We start from the raw sequence: 19,613 nt of genomic DNA, 5'->3' as shown, positions 1-19,613 counted from the left end.
ATTAGAAATGTAACATTAGAAAGGTAACATTTATAACAACTTTCATTAATAAATCATTAACAAACATTATATAATGCTTAACAGATCATTAGTTACTGTATATTCAAAAAGTTTGAAATATGAGATAATGTGCTTCTTAATGTTTACTAATGAATGCAACTAACATTAACTAATGGTCTGTCAGACATTATATAATTTCAAAAACTTACAAATGTTACAAAGCTTTCCTATATGGTTTTGCACTTTTTAAATATCTACAAACTATTTTAACAAATGTTATATTATGATTAACATATCGTTATAATGTTAACGTACATTTGAACAATTGTCAATCTTTTTTACATTTACAAATGTTTTTAGAAATTATTTCATATTAATTCATATTTTTCACCAGTTCACACACTATTCATATTTACAAAATATTAATTAATGTCCAGCTAATTAAGAAGAAGAAGAAGAAAAAAAAATGGTTTATTGCAAGACCTGCAGAACCAACCTTTTTAATTGTGAAATATGGTACAATTGAGTCCTGTTTTTTTTTTTTTTTTTTTTTTTTTTTGAGGCAGTAAACAGTTTTTCTCTCTATGTATGCTGTTCTTGTTATTAAGTGTTGTTGTTGATGTCTGTAGCAAGTATTCAACTAAATTTAACAACTCCCCCTTACAAGTCCAATGCCCATAAAGGTACAATACAATTATTAGTAATCCTTTATAAACATTTAAAATGGATGAATAGTTTTAACTTTAGATTGGGTACTACAAAAATATGAACAAATAATTAATAAATGTAATAAATTTGTAAACCTGTGTAAATAGTAAAAGCAAGCATACAGACTTCAACAAACAAACAGCAAATGTGTGGCCTTTACGGACCTGGGCTGCTAATTAGCTGGACATTCATAAATAATTTTTAAACATGAATAGTGTTTGAAGTGGTGAAATATACAAATCATTTCTGAAAATATTTATAAATGTAAAAAAGTAAATGAGCTCATTTTTGAATAATTTATGACAAAGTTTAATAAAATTTGTAAGCATTCAAATGCACATTGACAAATGATCTGTTAATCATTATATAAAATTTGTAAAAATAGTTTGTAGATGTTTATAAAGTGCAAAGCCATATATGAATGAAAGCTTCATAACATTTGTAAGTATTTGAATTTACATTACATAATACTTAATAGGTCATTAGTTAATGTTAGTTACATTCATTAGTAAACATTATCAAGTGCATCTCATATTTTTGAATAAACATTAACTAATGATCTATTCACCATTATATAATGTTTGTTAATGATTTATGTATGTTTTGGACAGGAGTGAATGACAGATCATTGTGAAATTTTACAAGTGAAAATGTAGATTTTATTTTCTAGTTTAAATAAATTGTTTATTTGAAGAATGTAATGACATAATTTTTCTATCAAGAATTAACGTTTTACTAATGCAATCGTAATTACTGATATCAAAAATGTTTACTTTCGATACTTGTAATTCCATTTCTGATATGACAGATTGGCATTTATGTGAAAATTTAATTGATCCTGCACGTGATTAAATGTTGAAATGGCTTGTGATAGATGGCTTGCAATATCGTTTCATGTCAAATAATAAAGCAAATATACTGTATATTATTGTTTTAAAGGAAATTTGCAGGTTAAATAAAAGTTAAAGTTTTGTTTAAAACACAGAATTATAGTTATACATTATTATGCACTTATATTGGAAGTCTATGTGCCAAGTTTACAATGGTTGCCTAATAGACTTCCATTGTAAGCACATTTCTATACACAAATGTTTTGAGGCACAAGTCAAAATTATCTTCTGTGGTAACCAACAGCATACTACAACCATCAGTAGCAAGAAGCATATGTATTTACAAACTTTATGTACTTTATTATTTACTCACTGTACTTTATGTTCTTTAAGAACTTTTTTTTTTTTTTTAGGCCTAAGGCTTTCTCATTAGAAATGTGCATGTTCTTAAAGTCCAAATATCAGTTTAGACGCTTAGCAAAAGTGCTGTAGTGTGATACGGCTTTGTTCTACAGATTACTGCTGTACCAGGATATCAAAGCTTTAGAAAACATTTTTCAAGGATTGAAATGAATTTTCAGCAGTGCTGTTTCCTGGTACTCCATGTAATCTGCACATGTTGAAATACCAAAAACATGAATTAATGAAAAATGTTAATGAGGTGTAAAAAAAAGTAGTCTAAAACAAGTCATATTTATTAATTGAAGAGAATATTTAAAGCTTATTGCAACTTTTATAGGTATATACAACAACACTGATCAAGGGTATTTTTTTATCACTTTCAATAATTAAAAAATAATTTATAAAACAACTTCTCATACAAAAGAAAATGGAGCTCATACAAAAATAATTAATATTTGAACAAAATGCATATCGTAGTTGGTGTACAATACCAGTATTTTTCTACACAGAAAACTGTTAATATAAACTCAGCTGCAGTTATGTGGAAATGTCCCAGTAGATTCAGTAAAATGTGTTTAATCTCTCTGTATAAAGTGTTTACATTTGTTCATTTAGCAATCTCTTATATCAAAAGAATCCATGTGTTATATAGTGTGACCCACAGAGCTGTGCACTATTTAGGCAAGTCTGCTCCACCTCGGATGGCTCTATGATTCTGGACTGATGCGGGGAGGCAGACTTGTTTCTGATTGGCTGATGCTGGTGGTTGATCCTCAAGCATTCAGGCTGTACTCCTGTTTGTAGCAGCACGGCCTGCACACTGCACTCACCAGTCCACTGATAAACTGCAGGAAACAGATGATGAACTCGAGTGTGCTCAGACCCAGCAGTATGGACAGCAGGGTCACGTTCCACTCCACGATGTGTTTCGGCTGAATGCAGTCAGACCACCGCTCATGAGCGAACAGATACCTGCATAAAGAAAAGAGGAAATTAAAATTTGAACAACTTTTTGATTACAAAGTTATTCGTCTTTGTCCAAATAAAGTTAAACACCCAAACACAGTTTAATTTGTGATGAACTCGCTCCCTTTTAGACATTTTGGCATTATATGAAGTGTGTTTAGCATTTTTGGTGGTGTGACTGATAGAGCGTTATGCAAGCAGATTTATAAACATGGGTTCTGTACCCATGGAAATCAGGAAGTAATTGTGTTCACATAATCAGTGATGAGTGGGCTTCAGAGGTTGCATATTCCCTCTAAGAATAAATTTTTACTCCACTGATGGTTAGGTTTAGGGTTGGGGTTGGTGTCATTTACAACTAAAAGCAACTTGCTTTAGAACTCGCTTTTGGCGCCACTCTGTGGACAAATCACTCACACGTACCCGTATGTTCAACGATGCCTTCTGCTTCAACCACTGGGGGGAGTGCTTCGAATTTCAGTAAGTACAGACCAATTTAATAGAGAGAATGTTCGACCAACCAAAAAAAGATTGCAGTTGGCATTATTATCATCATATTTTTTGCTAATAGTTATGCCCCTGTACACAAGCACTGATGATCTCTCCATGATATCTTACAATAGTCTTGATAATTAAAGATGCAAAATAATCTTTCTGATCAACAGCCTAGCACTTTCCATCAAATATCTACAAACTCACCTATGTGTAGAGCAACTCCATCCTCCACTGCTTCATTACAGCAAATTTATATATGACTCACTGTCATTTAGACTTTCACTTGTTTTAAGATCCTACACTCATTTGAATCTCATGGATATTATGGTTGAATTTGAAAGTCTTTCTTCACCTGTCACATTACAGCCTGATCTCAGTATAATATGTATTTATTCATGTGTAACATATAAATGTACATGCAGGCAGGGCCGTTTCTAGCGGTATAAGTGGGCGCTTAGGGCCCCCGAGCCACCAGGGCGCCCTGCAAAGCAAGTTTGTTTGTTTGTTTATTTATTTATTAATATACTAAAAGCTGCAAGTAAGACTAAGACATCTGGTAAGGCTCAGTTAGACAGGTAAAGGGGGCCCCCTTGTGGCCCGAGAGGGAAAGGAGATTTCGCTCAGGGATTTCACTTAGGGCCCTCATATGCTCAGAAACGGCCCTGCATGCAGGGACAGATTAATGCACAGGTCTACCAGGCATTTGCCCAGGGCCTTCATCCAGCAGGTGGCCCTGATGAGCTACAAAAACTGCACATAAAGAGACCTATCAGCTAAGAACACTGTTCACTTTACTGAGCTTGTGGTGATGTTAATATGCTGCTTGTGTTTAAAGTATTGTCTTATGATAGCACGATCTAGACAGGTTACAGTATAGTTGATACTGACAGTAAATGAAAGAGTACACAAGCCGGTTTGTTGTGTTATCAAAATACAGCATGATGTCATTAAATCCTGTTTGAAGGGTGATATACATGTAAACAGTGCTGTGGAAAATGGGCTGCCACTGGTGGATCTTTGACATCCATTCATCTACAGTACACTTGTAGAACTCGTCGCTCTGATTATATTATAATTAACAATTTCTACACTGCATGTGTGCAACAGCATTGAGAAAAATGTGAGAGATCTTTGTCATGACGTGCCGTGCCACTAATTTCCACAGTGGGCCTGTTAAGACATCCGTTCCCAGGGCATCACGACATCTTAATCCATCCCTGTGTACATGTTTGTACATTCGGATAGGCGCTGAATCGTACAATATGAAAGTATTGACAGCATCTCAAATGTTGACATTTTTACATATTTATTGCTTTAGAATTATTTTTTTAAATTATAATATATTATTAAAAATTTATTTTTGTATAGTTACTTTTATATAGATACTGTATTTTAGATCACTTAAACCTAAACAAAACCACTTTTAACAATAATTAAAAAAAGTAACAGGCAGATAAATGTACAGTGACAAAAAATAATTTGTCATATGGCTTCTGAAGACCTGAATTATAGCACACGAGTAGAATGCATTACTTTTATGATTGTTTTATAGTGCATTCGTTGTGTAATTTATGGTCGTTTTTGTGCCGCAGCAAACTCCTTTTGTGTCCCACGGCAAACAAAATGAAAATTCAATGATTAAATTATAATGAAACGATTATATTTGTATAATTTATTTTTTTTAAAGTTTAGTCTTGGATAAAGTGATACTTTTTAATCCTTTGAAACAAGTTGAATACTGCATCATAAATCATAAAGAACAGAATGAATGCTTTATAATGCCAAATAAGGTAAATGCATCAACTGGGTTAAATGAATGGAAATGGAACATTTTCATTAAAGGTGCAGTATGTGACATTCAGAAACCCTTGTTATTAATGATATATGTGACCATTAAGTGAACTGCACCAGCTATCTGTTGCTCGTGCTCACTCTCGTGCACACACTCCATAGGGACGTGAGCGAGCATTGACCAAAACAATGACGTAACGTACAAAGAGGCTGAACGTGATTCACAGACATCATGCTGACAGATGAGGTAGCATAATTAAAATTACACATTTATGATTGTTTTACTACAAACTTTGAGACTGCATATTATATTTGACTCTCCAGTGCTGGAACAGGGCTAAAACAAAGTGTGGATATAGGTCTGGCTATGCGAGACTGTAGTTTGAAGTAATCACTTTTCTTTGCATGATACATTGACTGCATTTATACGATAGCCTATGTCTGTGTTAGCTAGCTAGCCAGCATTATCAATAGCTGTTAGCTAAATTTGGTGGATGATGACAGTAGCGGTTTATAAAATAGACTGTACATTATAAATATGTTGACACAATTCAGAATTGATGTGATTCCATCACAGCTGTCATTTTGATATATTGATGCGGCTCTCGGGAGTGCGCATAACCGTCACATCCTTTGGATTTTCCAGGCAAAAGTGACCTGCTCCCTTCGCATGAAAATCAGTCTACAGGCTTTAAAAGGCAACCTAGGAAGTCCGGGAAGGGCTCATTTTTAAGTTGCGTTACAAGCTGTTCACACATTGGCAAAAAAAGGGCGAATATTACATGAAAATTGTTATATACTGCACCTTTAATCTCATTGATTATAAATAATAAATTCAACTGATTATTTCCATGAAATTCAACATTCATGGATTTACTAAAGATTCATAAACATTTGTTCACATGTCAAATGATTTATGTTTTAGATGCAGTCAGTACATCAATATTGAACATTTCAGTGTCCATGCAAACATAAGCAAATGTACGTGTGCAATGCAAGAATACATCCGTATACTCATGAGATTTTGTTGCGACACTATGCAGGCTTGATGACGCACTAACTTGATACTAAAAGCTAATTGGCTTGAAAATGTACCTCTGATGTTGATTGGTTATTAATGTAGAAAGAAGCATATTTAATTGTGCCTCCATATTTCCTTTTCTGCCCTAATTTGAATGGAAGCAAATAACCTTGTGTCATTTGAAAATCAGTTTTGATTGGTCAGTTTACTAATGCCTGGAGCCTTTATCACAGCATTTATGTAGTGATTAAAACTGGCCTGGGCTACTGCACATGAATACATATTTTATATTATCTGCATCAGAGCTATGCACTTTAGTAGTAGTAAATTGATTAGAACAACCCTTAATTTTATTACTTTAATCGTTACGTTCATTTTGAACACATTTTATGTGTCATCTGATGGACCACCACTGGCAAACAGATAAACAGTTAAGAATTAACACAATATCACAAAGAGTTCATACTGTGCCCCATCGTTCTCAAAAGGAGACATCCATCCCAGCGTGGTAAAGCAGTATGGCCCCTTCAAGAGCGCCACCACAGAGATCAGGAAACAGTATCCAGAGCCGGCAATTCCTACCAGAGCAGCTATCACTGAACCACACATCTACAGACACAACATAACACCGATCAATATGGCTGAATTGTAGAGCAGCTCTGTGAATGAGGGCTCAATGAGGGTTTAACACTCACCGCACAGCTCTCTGTCCCACAGGAATCCACACATTTCCCCATTCCCAGAAACACAGTGACTGGAATCAGCATCTGAACATGGACAGAGAGTTTCATTTAGTAAGCTGTGGGTTACACACTCATTATTAGCATCTAAATGTCAGCATGGAAATATAATTTGAAACTCACTTTACATTCATAATCTGACATATTTCTAAGTCAAATAGGATATTCAATGAGAAAAAAAAATGTAGGGTGGGTTAGGGGGCATTCATGATTCTTGAAAAGTGGGCGTTTCATACCAGAACAGAACCAGGTAATTGGAGGGGAGGGTTGAAAAATATGTTTTGGTGACATCAATAGAAAAAAATAAATAAAAAAATGTTGTTTCATTTGTGGAGTTATTACAAGTTATTACATTCTGTTTAAATATTAAGATGAACAATATTATAACTTTTTTTTCTCTCCATTTGGAACTGGCACTGATGCATTTATTGTAAAACAAGGGAAGTTGGGTTGACAACTGTGTCCTATTATTTTGCCATAAATGAGTACATCCTGTCCAGGACGCCTATTGTCCTGTATTTTAGTATTGTAAACTCAAGGCCCCCCTTACTTTCCTGGTCCGTCGGGGAAACGCTTAAGGCAGACCCCCTTCCTGTAAAGCATTCAAAATGCTAAAGGGTTCTGTAATTACATTGTGAAATGTTGGCAACCCTAGTGTCGTGACAACTCGTAATAATTCGTAAGAGACAGCGAAATTGATATTGTACAACTGGGATCGTATGAAAAGGTATCAACAAACAGAGTTTCAAATCGATACAGTACAGGCAAAACATTATAGTGAGCCTCCTATCCAACAATTTATTTTAAGGAAACATCAGTGTCACTCGTTCCATATTTATTTATGCAGTACAAATGTCTGATGTATGTCAATAACCAGCAATATGCTTCCCTCGTCTCCTTCCAAACACTGATGTTTTCTTTCTTCTGTGGTACACAAAAGTTATTTTCCTATTAAAATCATGGTTAGGGTAAGAGGCTACACTTTATTGCTATGTTTAGGTAAAGAGTAAAATTAGAAAAAATCTTAATAACATTGTTGGTTTGTTTATTTTTCTCTTTGAGAATAAAAGTCATACGTTTTTGCACAAGTTAACTTGTATAACTTCTTACAATTTTATTTCGACTTTTGATTGCAGACTTTGCAATCTTGGCAAATCTGAGCTCAGTTTGAGGCATTGTTGGAATATCATTTGAAATTCTAAAGAAAAGGCATTACTATTTTTTGTTTTTCTTAGGATAAAATCAGATACGCAGAAGATTTAAGTCTCCATTTGCTTTCCATTCAATCTCATTGCAGTCTAGGAGAAACAACTCACATATTAGAAATCTAATTTAGGAGTTTTCCTTCCTGTGGTTCATTATAATCAAAGACTAACAATGTATTTTTTTACCATTTGTTTTATGATCAGTAGTTCATCATAATCTTCTTATTTATCCCTTATGTTGTGTTCCAGTCATTTTGACCTGGACGACTTTTTTATTTTATTTTTATTTTTATTTTTATTTTTATTTTTATTTTTTTACTTAATCCAATTGGAATAAAATTCCTTGACTGTTCACATATGGTATCTGAAAACACACACACACACACACACACACACACACACACACACACACACACACACACACACATACACATGTTGGTGCGGCTATCCTTATGAGGACTCTCCATAGACATAATGGTTTTTATACTGTACGAACTATAGATGCTATCCCCTAACCCTAACACTACCACTAAACCTAACCCTCACAAAAACTTTCTGCATCTTTACATTTTCAAAAACATTGTTTAGTATGTTTTTTAAGCTATTTGAATTGTGGGGACACTAGAAATGTCCTCATAAACCACATTTATAGCATAATACCCTTGTAATTACCCAGCTTCCTACCTGTCCTTGTAAACCACCCAAACCCACCCACACAAACACACACACACACACACACACACACACATACACACATCGTGTGGTGAGCGCCCTTTTGTGCATCGTCTTTCCATGTACACTCTTTGAGGAATATTTTAACATACAACAATGACAAACCATGGTTTACAGCAAAACTCAGGCAGCTTCATCAGGCCAGAGAGGATGCTTACTTAAGTGGGGATAAAATCTTATACAAGGAGGCCAGAAACACACTGAATAAGGAAATCTGAGTGGATAAAAGAAAAACAAGTTTTCAGCTAACGACCCTGCATCAGTGTGGAGAGGACTGAAATACTTTACTAACTTCAAGACACCATCCCCCGACACTGTAGGGAACCAACAACTGGCTGACGACTTGAATTTTTTACTGTAGATTTGAAAAGCCCAGTCTCACACCCCACACCTGCTCTGACCTTCACTTCACACAAACATCAACACCTCCTGCAACCCCCCTCCTCCACCTTCCTGCTACTCAATCTGCACTTAAGATCTGTGAAGAGGAGGTGGGCTGTGTCTTCCGGAAACAAAATACAAGGAAAGCACAGGGCCCAGATGGTGTTCCACCCACTTGTCTAAAATCCTGTGCTGACCAGCTGGCCCCCATCTTCACACAGATCTTCAACAGATCACTGGAGCAGTGTGAAGTTCCCTGCTTCAAACACTCTACTATCATTCCTGTCCCAAAGAAACCCAAAATCACAGGAATTCATGAATACACCCGTCACTCTGACGTCTGTGGTCATGAAGTCATTTGAGAGACTGGTGTTGGCCCACCTGAAGGACATCACTGGACCCTTTCTAGATCCCCTTCAATTTGCTTATTGAGCAAACAGGTCTGTGGATGGTGCAGTCAACATGGGATTGCATCATATCCTGCAACATCTGGACAAACCAGGGACATATGCAAGGATCCTTTTTGTGGGCTTCAGTTCGGCTTTCAACACCATCATCCCAGCTATTCTCCAGAGTAAATTACGCCAACTCTCTGTTCCCATGTCTATCTGTCAGTGGATCACCAGCTTTCTGACGGATAGGCAGCAGTTTGTGAGACAGGGGAAATTCACTTCCAGCACATGTACAATCAGCACTGGTGCCACCCAGGGATGTGTGCTCTCCCCACTACTCTTCTCCCTGCATACCAATAACTGCACCACCAATGACCCCTCTGTCAAGCTCCTGAAGTTTATGCAATATATGCATAAACATATAAAGCATATTGCATATAACAATATATGCAATATGCAAGATTTTTAAACAATCTTAGTGGGCCAGTTATTTTTGACAGGGAACACAAAATGTGTTAGCACAAAACAAACACAACACAAGGGTTAAAATGTTCATTTTTACTTTTTCAACACTTTAGCCAAAAAAACAAAAAAAAAACAAAAAACAAACTCCAAAATATTCTTTAAATTGTTGAAATGCTCACTCCAATTACACAACTTAGGGTCAAAAATTAAAGTGGGCTTAGGGCAAACATGCCACCAAAAGTGCCCCCAAAATTCAAAATGAGGAGGCAATAAATGCCCCCATGAATTCCTCCATTTTTTATTTGTAATATCTGATGTAGTTCTTAATATTCTATTCAAGGCCTAGTTCTACATATCATGACATAAAATATGAGTTCATGTTGATTTAGTTTTATGAGTAAGAGGTAATACATTCTCAATCTAATTATTCAGATGGAGAACTCGGCAAATTAATTTATTTAATTGAACTAATTGAAATGAAAGGATAATACATAGTAAATGTTTTATGTTAAGAACAATATAAAATGATGCCCTCATAAAAGTAAAAAATGCCCCTGAAAATCAAATCCAGGGGCAATTGTTGCCTCTTCCTATTGACTGACATTGTTTCTAAATTATATTTGCTGCACCCTAACTCTACACCCTGACCCTAACCTCTGAACTTTACACTTACTCTACACAAACCTTTAAGCATTTCTAGATTTTAATTAAGACATTATTTAGTATGTTTATTCAACTTTTATCCTTGTGTGGACCATTGGGAGGTCCCATAATGTCATTTCAGGTTTTTATGTCCTTGTGGGGACATTTTGTCACATAGAAAAGTACCAAAATCTCACCCATACACGTATACACTCCAACAACATCCACATATAAAGAAGACATTTACAAACACAAATCCAATACTCACAGCCACACCACCTCCTCCGATTCCCATGAAGTACCAGACATACGTGGTCAAATGATTGTCCTGAACGTAGGTCACCTGTCCATCAGGGATGAAGAGCAGGACATTTGCCACAATGCAGCAGGTGGCGAGCGGTATGAGCGCAAAACCCAGGGATCTGGCAAAGCCCAGAGAGCACATGTTCACACGAAGCAGTGGGAATGAGATCAGACGGCTTTAACCCGGGACATAAAACTGAGGTGGTGAATAGCAGAGTGGAAGGGTTTTAAGAGACCCCCCTCACCCCCTTGAGCTGTAGGGAGGAGACAGGATGTGGGATGACATTATACTGAATGGAAAGAAGCGCTCTTACAGATGATATGACCGGAAAGAGAAAGAGGATGTTTTCCTCACAAAACTGCTATTTCCTTCTGTAATTGTGGGTATTCAGGGGTATTCTGGGACTTAACTTCAGATAAACAGTTGGCATATTTCATGAATAGGGTATACTTGGTGTACAAATCCCATTTCATTGTAGTGAGAATTATAAGACTTGTTAGATAAACTGGCCTGTTCCACTTTAGACATCTTGACTGTATCCAACAAGTAAATTCATATAACAATGCCATAATTTTGACATCATTAGGACCTTTTCTACAGCATAGAGGGAAGATCCATAAATGACCTCATTTCATTTTCTACATTTTTACACAAATTGTAGTGCTGACTACATTTGTCAAGCTCAACCATTCAACCCTGTTACCAAACTTATTGTAAGAATTATTGTATAATTTATTAGGAAATATGGGTTTATCAGTCACTACATACCAACATTTGGTACCTAACTCACTAACCCCGACTGAGTGATCGCTTAATTTAAGCTAAATTTGCAACCCTGTTACTTGCGACTCTTTTACCCATTTTGGCATATTTTTCCATTTTATTACTATTATTATTTTTACAGTGTATGTTGTTACCTTCTTAATTATAATTACTATTTAAGTATTATTATTATGCATTGAATTTATGTGTTAATTCTTTGCATTGTGGCATTTTAAGATAAATTGTTAATCTCAAATCAATGAGATTTTTTCCCCATTTCCCTATATATATATATATATATACATTTGTGTCCCTCATATCCATATATATATATATATATGGATATGAGGGACACAAATGGTGTATGTTTTGTAGAATGGGCCTTCTGTCTTTAAAGGCACATGTGATACAGATGATCTGATGATGGTTCATGTTTCAGCTTGTAACACTTCCAGTCTATAGACTATAGATGGCATCATAAACTTACTCTCAGGCAAAAGCACACCTATGAGACCAATATTAACAAAAGCATTTTTAATCATATTCTTTTAAAATCAAATGATTTGAGCTATGCTATTCCCATTGATTTTATAGCTCTCTAAATTGTCTTATATTTGTCTATTTTTTATTTCTGTGTGTACTGTGCAATGTGTGTACTGAAAAGCGGACTTACAAAGGTTAAAATTTCCACAGTGCTTGTGTGATCAGGATTAGCTATTGAAATAATCTGGCTTTATTAAGAAAATGGCTTGTTATGAGGGAATAGCACATCTGTATTACATAATTCAACAGATTGCCACAGAGAATAAAGCTGGCCAGTGTTGTGTTTGCTGAGCTGTGCTGTGAGGAGGGTTCAAGAACAAAAACTAGTTTTGTGCCCTGGAAAAAAGTCTGTAATGTGATAAAAATGTGTATAATGTGTTGCTGCACAACTTTTTAGTGCACTTCATTTTATTCTGCTCATAGTTGCATATGCATGAACATATTTAAATATATATATATATGATTTCTCTCTCTCAGTCCTCTGGCAGGGTAAGTGCATTTTTGACCTCATACTCTGGAAACGTCCCTTATGACAGAAAATTAATCAGACTAATGTGCACATAGAGAAGTGCAATGACATGACTTCCTGATGGATCTAATGGGGCTATATTCTTTTAGTCAGCCATTTCAGCCTGCATTTCCCAAAGACACACACTTCTCCACCCCTGATTTCTTCTCTTGTTAATGGGAGAGTAAATTCCACTGCAGTGACACATGTAGAGGATATTTCTACTATGAACTCGACAGTAGAAATACATCATTACACATGACTGTAAATTATTTGGCCATGTGTCGCAATATCACACCCAGCAGTCATAAGAGCAAGTGTGTGCATTGTACTTCATACTTTCATGCCAAGTAACATTAAAGAGAAACAGAAAAAAACTAATTTATAAGAATCATCCATTCATCTGTAAGACATTCTTTATTCTTTCATTCTTTATTTGGATCTACACACACACATGATGATGCGGCTATCCTTATGAGGACTCTCCATAGACATAATGATTTTTATACTGTAACTATAACTATAGATTCTATCCCCTAACCCTCACACAAAACTTTCTGCATTTTTACATTTTCAATAAAACATCGTTTAATATGTTTAATATGTTAAGCGATTTGAATTATGGGAACACTAGAAATGTCCTCATAAACCACATTTATAACATAATACCCTTGTAATTACCAGTTTGTAACCTAAAAAATGTCCTCATAAACCACCCAAACCCGCCCACACACACACACACACAGAAACACACACACACACACACACACACACACACACACACACATATATATATATAAAGCAAAGAAAATCTATTTGCGAGCATAACTTTACTGTATATTGTAACGTTAATGTTTGACTAATAACCAGAATATTTTCGTAAGTACATCAGAGATGTCAACTTTATGGAAGCTCATAAATTAACTGATCAAACAAAAAAAACACTAAATAAAAACATCAGTTTATATCTATAGTCAGTCACTGTATGTACGTGCAAAAAATGCTAAAATTAATTAACTTCACAATAAATGATTATTAAAAGCAATTATATAGAATTAAATCCTAGACTTTATTCATTTACATATTAAACAGCATCAGAAAATGAAATCAAAAAATGAAATCACACGTCATATTACAGAGCTGGAATACAGATGCAATGCTGAAATGTGCAGTGTAGAAGGTGTGTGCAGTGTGTAGCAGATCTGATGTGGTTTGTGTGGGTTGTATAATGAATAAAATCTGCAGGTTTAATCCAAAACACGTGCGATTCGGGCATCGCTATTTCAACACCAAAACAACCCAATAAATATCACTTAATTCCATACTGAAATAATAATAATAATAATAATAATACATTTTTAAAAGTTTCAAGAACTGTTAAAGGGTGAATATTATGAAAACGTCAACTTAACACTTCACACCAAAATCAAAGGGGGAAAAATTTGAAAGTACTGTACATCTTGCATGAAGAAAATTAAGCCTATTTTAGGATCATTCAGGGTTTTGCATTGTGACATTATTTTCATGACAATTAAAAGGATAGTTCACCCAAAAATGACAATTCACTCTCTCATCATTTACTCACCCTTAATGTCGTCTCAAACTTGTATGACTTTCTTTGTTTTTCAGAACACAAACAAAGACATTTCGAAGGATGACTGAAGTGTTTTTATCCTGTCAATGTAAGTCACTGGAGACTAAAACTAAAAAAATATTAGCATAAAAGTCCATATGACTCAAAAGGCTTAATCCACGTCCTCTAAAGTGATAAAACAGCTTTGGGTGAGAAACAGACTAAAATATAAGTCTTTAGTCACTATAAATCTTGACATTCGCAGGCTCCTTAACACGTTCATGAGAGAAGCTTGTTTACAGATGTCCACACACTTGATGCATGTGCTGAAAACGAACAAGATTAACCGTTTCCAGGTTTGTGGTTGAAAATGCAGTCGCAGGTTAAATAATAGAGTCGAGGGTTTAGGTTTTTTGGGAAACATTTAAAATGTACACTGGTCACCAAAAGGTTGATGGTAAACACTAGAAAATGAAAATGCAGTGTCTTATAAATGTATGATGATACAGCATTGAGTGCCTGGCAACAACGTCCAGCATCAAAGAATCACCGTCTTGAAGCCTGCACTGTGTTGCAATCCGGATGTCTTGCTGGATGTCAAGATTTATAGTGAATAAGGACTTAAATTTTGGTCTGGTTTTCACGTAAAGTTATCGCATCGCTTCAGAAGACATGGATTAAGCTACTCGAGATACATGGATTACTTTTGACACTAGACGACATCCTAGATAGCACAAATGCATCTCTGAGATGTCTGTTTTAGATATTTTCATCTGGAAAGCATCGCATTGTAATTAACATCTGTGAAACATCTTTAAAAAATCTGATTTACAAACATAAATAATATGAATCATAAATCATAAACATCACAAAGAAATCTGCTGAAAGTCTTACTGACTTAGTACTGGCGCACTATGTAACATTCAGACATCTGGGAGATGAACGTGTGCTATAACGTGAACTATCCATTTTAACCTATTTCCCTTTAAAATCCTAAAGGTCCTAAAACTAGGCCTCATTTTCTTTAAGGAAAATGTATGTACCTTCTTTACATTTTTGACTTGTTTTGTGAGAATCAGCCTAATCATTGGAAAACACAGCACCTGATTTACAAGGTTTCACAGCAATACATTTTCAGCTGTAAATCCATATGTTCTACATTGTCTGAATTGTTTCTAAAACACTTGAGTTCACAAAAGTCCTCTTGACATGTGCACATGACTAAAATTTTTAAAGACCGCGACACACCCATCAAGTGGTTGGGTCAGAGTGCGTCCACACATCAACAATGACCCATCCCGTCCATACTGTGAACATTCCTCACTGTCTGTTGGTTATTTCATCACAAGTCCATGCCCTGTTTTAACGGACATTTACAGCTGACACCAAGGGATCAATGTTAGTCTGGTTAGTTCTGGCAGACAGTCCCTGCTAGATGCTGTAACTACATAACTATATGCATCTTTCTCCACTTGTGATCATTCAAAAGTAGCTGTGTATTCGAAAATATTAATTGCAAATATTTAATCATTTTTATAGTCGATAAGGGGGCTGGAAGGGCCCATGACCAGTTCATCCGGCCCATGGCGAGTTCATACCCGCAGACATCACATGCAAATAATGCAATATTCCTGTGTAAATATTCATCCATTGGCAGCAGACTCTTCAAACACTTCTGAACTTTCATTCTGAACTATGGCATGTTAGGTAACATCTGACGTGTTCTTATTATCATTAGATACAACAGGTAATATACAGCCATATACTCTCAAGTGTACACGTTGGGCCTGATAAGATGTTTGACAGTTAATTTTTAGCTGTTTTTAGCAACTTGTGAAGCAATGATTCAGATAAGACTTGACTTGTTTGGGTAAGAGGTAAGCTATGCACATGCTCATCTAGAGATTTATAAACATGGTCATTTTTAGGCGAGCAGTGTGTTCAGTTGAGGGTAAACAGAAATTTTCTCTTCTCAAGAGCCTTAAAACCCACATTTTCCCACTTTGAGTTGTTTAATCATTAGGTCCGTGTGGCTTGTTCCCTCAGTTTGGGGGTTAATTCAGTTTGAATTTCAGAAATTAGTTCAGTTTAGATTTACCTAACTGATTTTCAAACAAAACAGTGCTCTGCTTGTTTGAGCTGTCCCACATGAATTTTGGTAATTTGAATTATAACTGTCTCACCTCAGAGAAAAGTTCTTCCTCTGTAAGACACAGAGTCCTTTTGCATTTCTAATGTTTTTAGTAAGTAAGAAATGCATCTGAAAACATTCAGAAAGCTTTAAAAGACAATCATGACCATGGCACACCATCAGTCCTCAACATGAATGAAGGAATGAATGAATGAAAGTTACATTTATATAGCGCTTTTCTGACACTATACTCTGCTTTAAATTTGCTTTACATAGTGAACAGGGGACTCTCCTCATCCACCTCCAGTGTGCAGCATCTACCTGGATGATGCGACAGCAGCCATAGTGCACCAGTATGCTCGCCACACACCAGCTGTTGGTGGAGAGAAGAGAGGAGAGTTATAGAGCCAATTAATGGATGGGAATTATTAGGAGGCCATGATTGAGAAGGGCCAATGGGGGAATTTGGCCAGGACACCCCTACTCTTTACAAGATTTTTAATGACCACAGAGATTCAGGACCTCAGTTTAGTGTCTCATCTGGTGGATGGTGCCTTTTTTACAGTATATTGTCCCTGTCACTATACTAAGGATTAGGACCCACACAGACCGCACATGGGACATCGGAAAACAACATGTTGCTTCTAAAAGTCCATGTATCTTTGTAAATAAATCAGTCATTCATTTTTGCAAAGATCTGTTTGCCAGTAGTGGCAAACATTTATTTTTGCCACAGGTTCCCCAAAGATCTGTTTGCCAGTAGTGGTGGACATTTAGTTTTGCCAAAAGATATCCAAAGAACAGTTTGCCAGTAGTTGCAGACATTTATTTTTGCCAAAGGTTCTCCAAAAAACTCTTTGCAAGTAGTGATGGATATTTGCCAAAGGCTCACCAAACAACCGTTTGCCAGTAGTGGCGGACATGTATTTTTGTCAGTGGTTCTCCAAAGATCTGTTTGCTAGTAGTGGTGGATATTTGCCACAGGTTCACCAAAGAACTGTTTGCAGCAGTGGCGGACATTTATTTTTGCCAAAAATTCCCCAAAGAACTGTTTGCAAGCAGTGGCAGATATTTATTTTTGCAAAAGGTTTCCCAAAGATCCATTTGCCAGCAGTGGTGGATATTTTCAAAGGTTCACCAAAGAACCATTTGCCGGCAGTGGCGTATATTTGCCAACGGTTCACCAAAGAGCTGTTTGCTAGTAGTGGCAGATGTTTATTTTTACCAAAGGTTCTCCAAAGATCTGTTTGCCAGTCGTGGTGAATATTTGCCACAGTTTCACCTAAGAACTGTTTTCCAGAAGAGACAAATATTTATTTTTGCTAATAGATTCTCCAAATATCTGTTTGCCAGTAGTGATGAATATTTGCCAGAGGTTCACCAAAGAACTGTTTGCCAGGTGTGGTGGATTTTTGCCATATGTTCTCCAAAGGTAGTAGTGGCGGACATTTATTTTTGCCAGAGGTTCCTTGAAGATCTGTTTGCTGGCAGTGGCAGATATTTGCCAAAGGTTCACCAAAGAGCCATTTGCTAGTAGTGGCGGATGTTTATTTTTGCCAAAGGTTTTCCAAAGATCTGTTTTGCCAGTAGTGGTGAATATTTCCCACAGGTTCACCAAAGAACTGTTTGCCAGTAGTGGCAGATATTTATTTTTTATTAAAGGTTCCACAAAGATCTGTTTGATAGCAGTGGGGAATATTAGCCAAAGGTTCACCAAAGAACCATTTGCCAGTAGGGGCAGACATTTATTTTTGATAAAGGTTCTCCAAAGATCTGTTTGCTAGTAGTGGTGAATATTTGCCACAGGTTCACCAAAGAACTGTTCGCCAGCTGTGGCGGATTTTTGCCATAGGTTCTCCACAGAACCGTTTGCCAACAGTGACAGATATTTGCCTCGGTTCACCAAAGGTCTGCTTGCCACTAGTGGCAGACAATTATTTTTGCCAAAGCTTCCTCAAAGAACTGTTTGCCAAGATTTGCACACATTATTTTTAGCCAAAGGTTCCCCAAAGAACTGTAAATTTTTGCAAAATGTTTGCTGCAAATTCACCACTACCAATCACAGCATGATATGATGTCTTGCCTGGACCTGGGCCAATCACCATGATGACTATACAGAGAGAAATTAGTCTATTCTGTTGGGCACGAAAAGATAGATATATACAGGAAGTGAGAGAGAGAGAGAGAGAGAGAGAGAGAGAGAGAGAGAGAGAGAGAACTTATGTTATCTGGAATTTTTTGTCAACTGAAATTTCTTGGAAAGATATTCTTTCAATTTTTCGTGAGCGGAATGATCCAAAAATACTTAAAACAACAGTACAACCCATTAAAGAGACGATAAGTCTATCCCTCACAGCCTCAATGTCATTCCTATCAAAAGTAAAAAATGGCACTGCTGTGAAAAATGACATTTGAAATCAATCTTTCTGTGACCAGTATTTGACAAAAAAAAAGTCATTCCTTTGACCTCCTGCATTTCATCCGACACCACAATACTTGAGGCAAATAAAAACCCTGGCAAACGGATCGATCGCTGGTTAGGAGGTCACTGATAAAAAGAGATGAATTCAACAAAGGATTCATTCAACAGACAAAACCGAACGTGTTAATGAGCAACTAGCATACATTTAAGCAATAGGACATTTGTCTCACAACATAGCTTTCAAATCTAAACTCCTATTGAAAAGGAATGTGTTCAAATGTTTCTTAATAACCATTCTCTATACGTAAACTAAACTCCCTTTATTAACACTTTCTGACAAGGTAATGATGTCGACTTTAGGAAATTTTGAGGGACAAGGCAAGTGAATGCTGATAAAAGAGAGCAGGGATTTCCTTCCTGCCACTACAGAGAAATACACCATATCACTTCCTGGGGAGATCTCCGCTAACACGCTCCTCGCTCTGTAGAGAGTGGGCAACTCAACCGTCCAGGGTCAAATGGACACATATTAAGCTAGAAAAACAATCTCTCATTATTGTCTATAACCATTCCTCTAGCCAGTGTAATTCCTTTGAGTGC

General features: G+C 36.2%; 1 protein-coding gene across 1 annotated transcript; it reads right to left on the bottom strand.

Moving 5' to 3' along the window:
• Positions 1 to 1,104: 1,104 nt before the first annotated feature.
• On the bottom strand, positions 1,105 to 11,284 carry LOC127438738 (transmembrane 4 L6 family member 1-like). The gene is made up of 4 exons (XM_051694561.1): positions 11,039 to 11,284; positions 6,909 to 6,980; positions 6,680 to 6,822; positions 1,105 to 2,912 (listed from the first exon to the last, which is right to left on the bottom strand). The coding sequence occupies exons 1-4, from the start codon at positions 11,213 to 11,215 to the stop codon at positions 2,714 to 2,716; spliced, it is 591 nt and encodes a 196-aa protein (XP_051550521.1). The 5' UTR covers positions 11,216 to 11,284; the 3' UTR covers positions 1,105 to 2,713.
• Between the last annotated feature and the right edge of the window lie 8,329 nt (positions 11,285 to 19,613).

The sequence above is a fragment of the Myxocyprinus asiaticus genome, chromosome 50 (assembly GCF_019703515.2).
Source record: "Myxocyprinus asiaticus isolate MX2 ecotype Aquarium Trade chromosome 50, UBuf_Myxa_2, whole genome shotgun sequence".
NCBI classification, from domain to species: domain Eukaryota; kingdom Metazoa; phylum Chordata; class Actinopteri; order Cypriniformes; family Catostomidae; genus Myxocyprinus; species Myxocyprinus asiaticus.
This window is presented reverse-complemented; position numbering and strand designations above follow the sequence as displayed.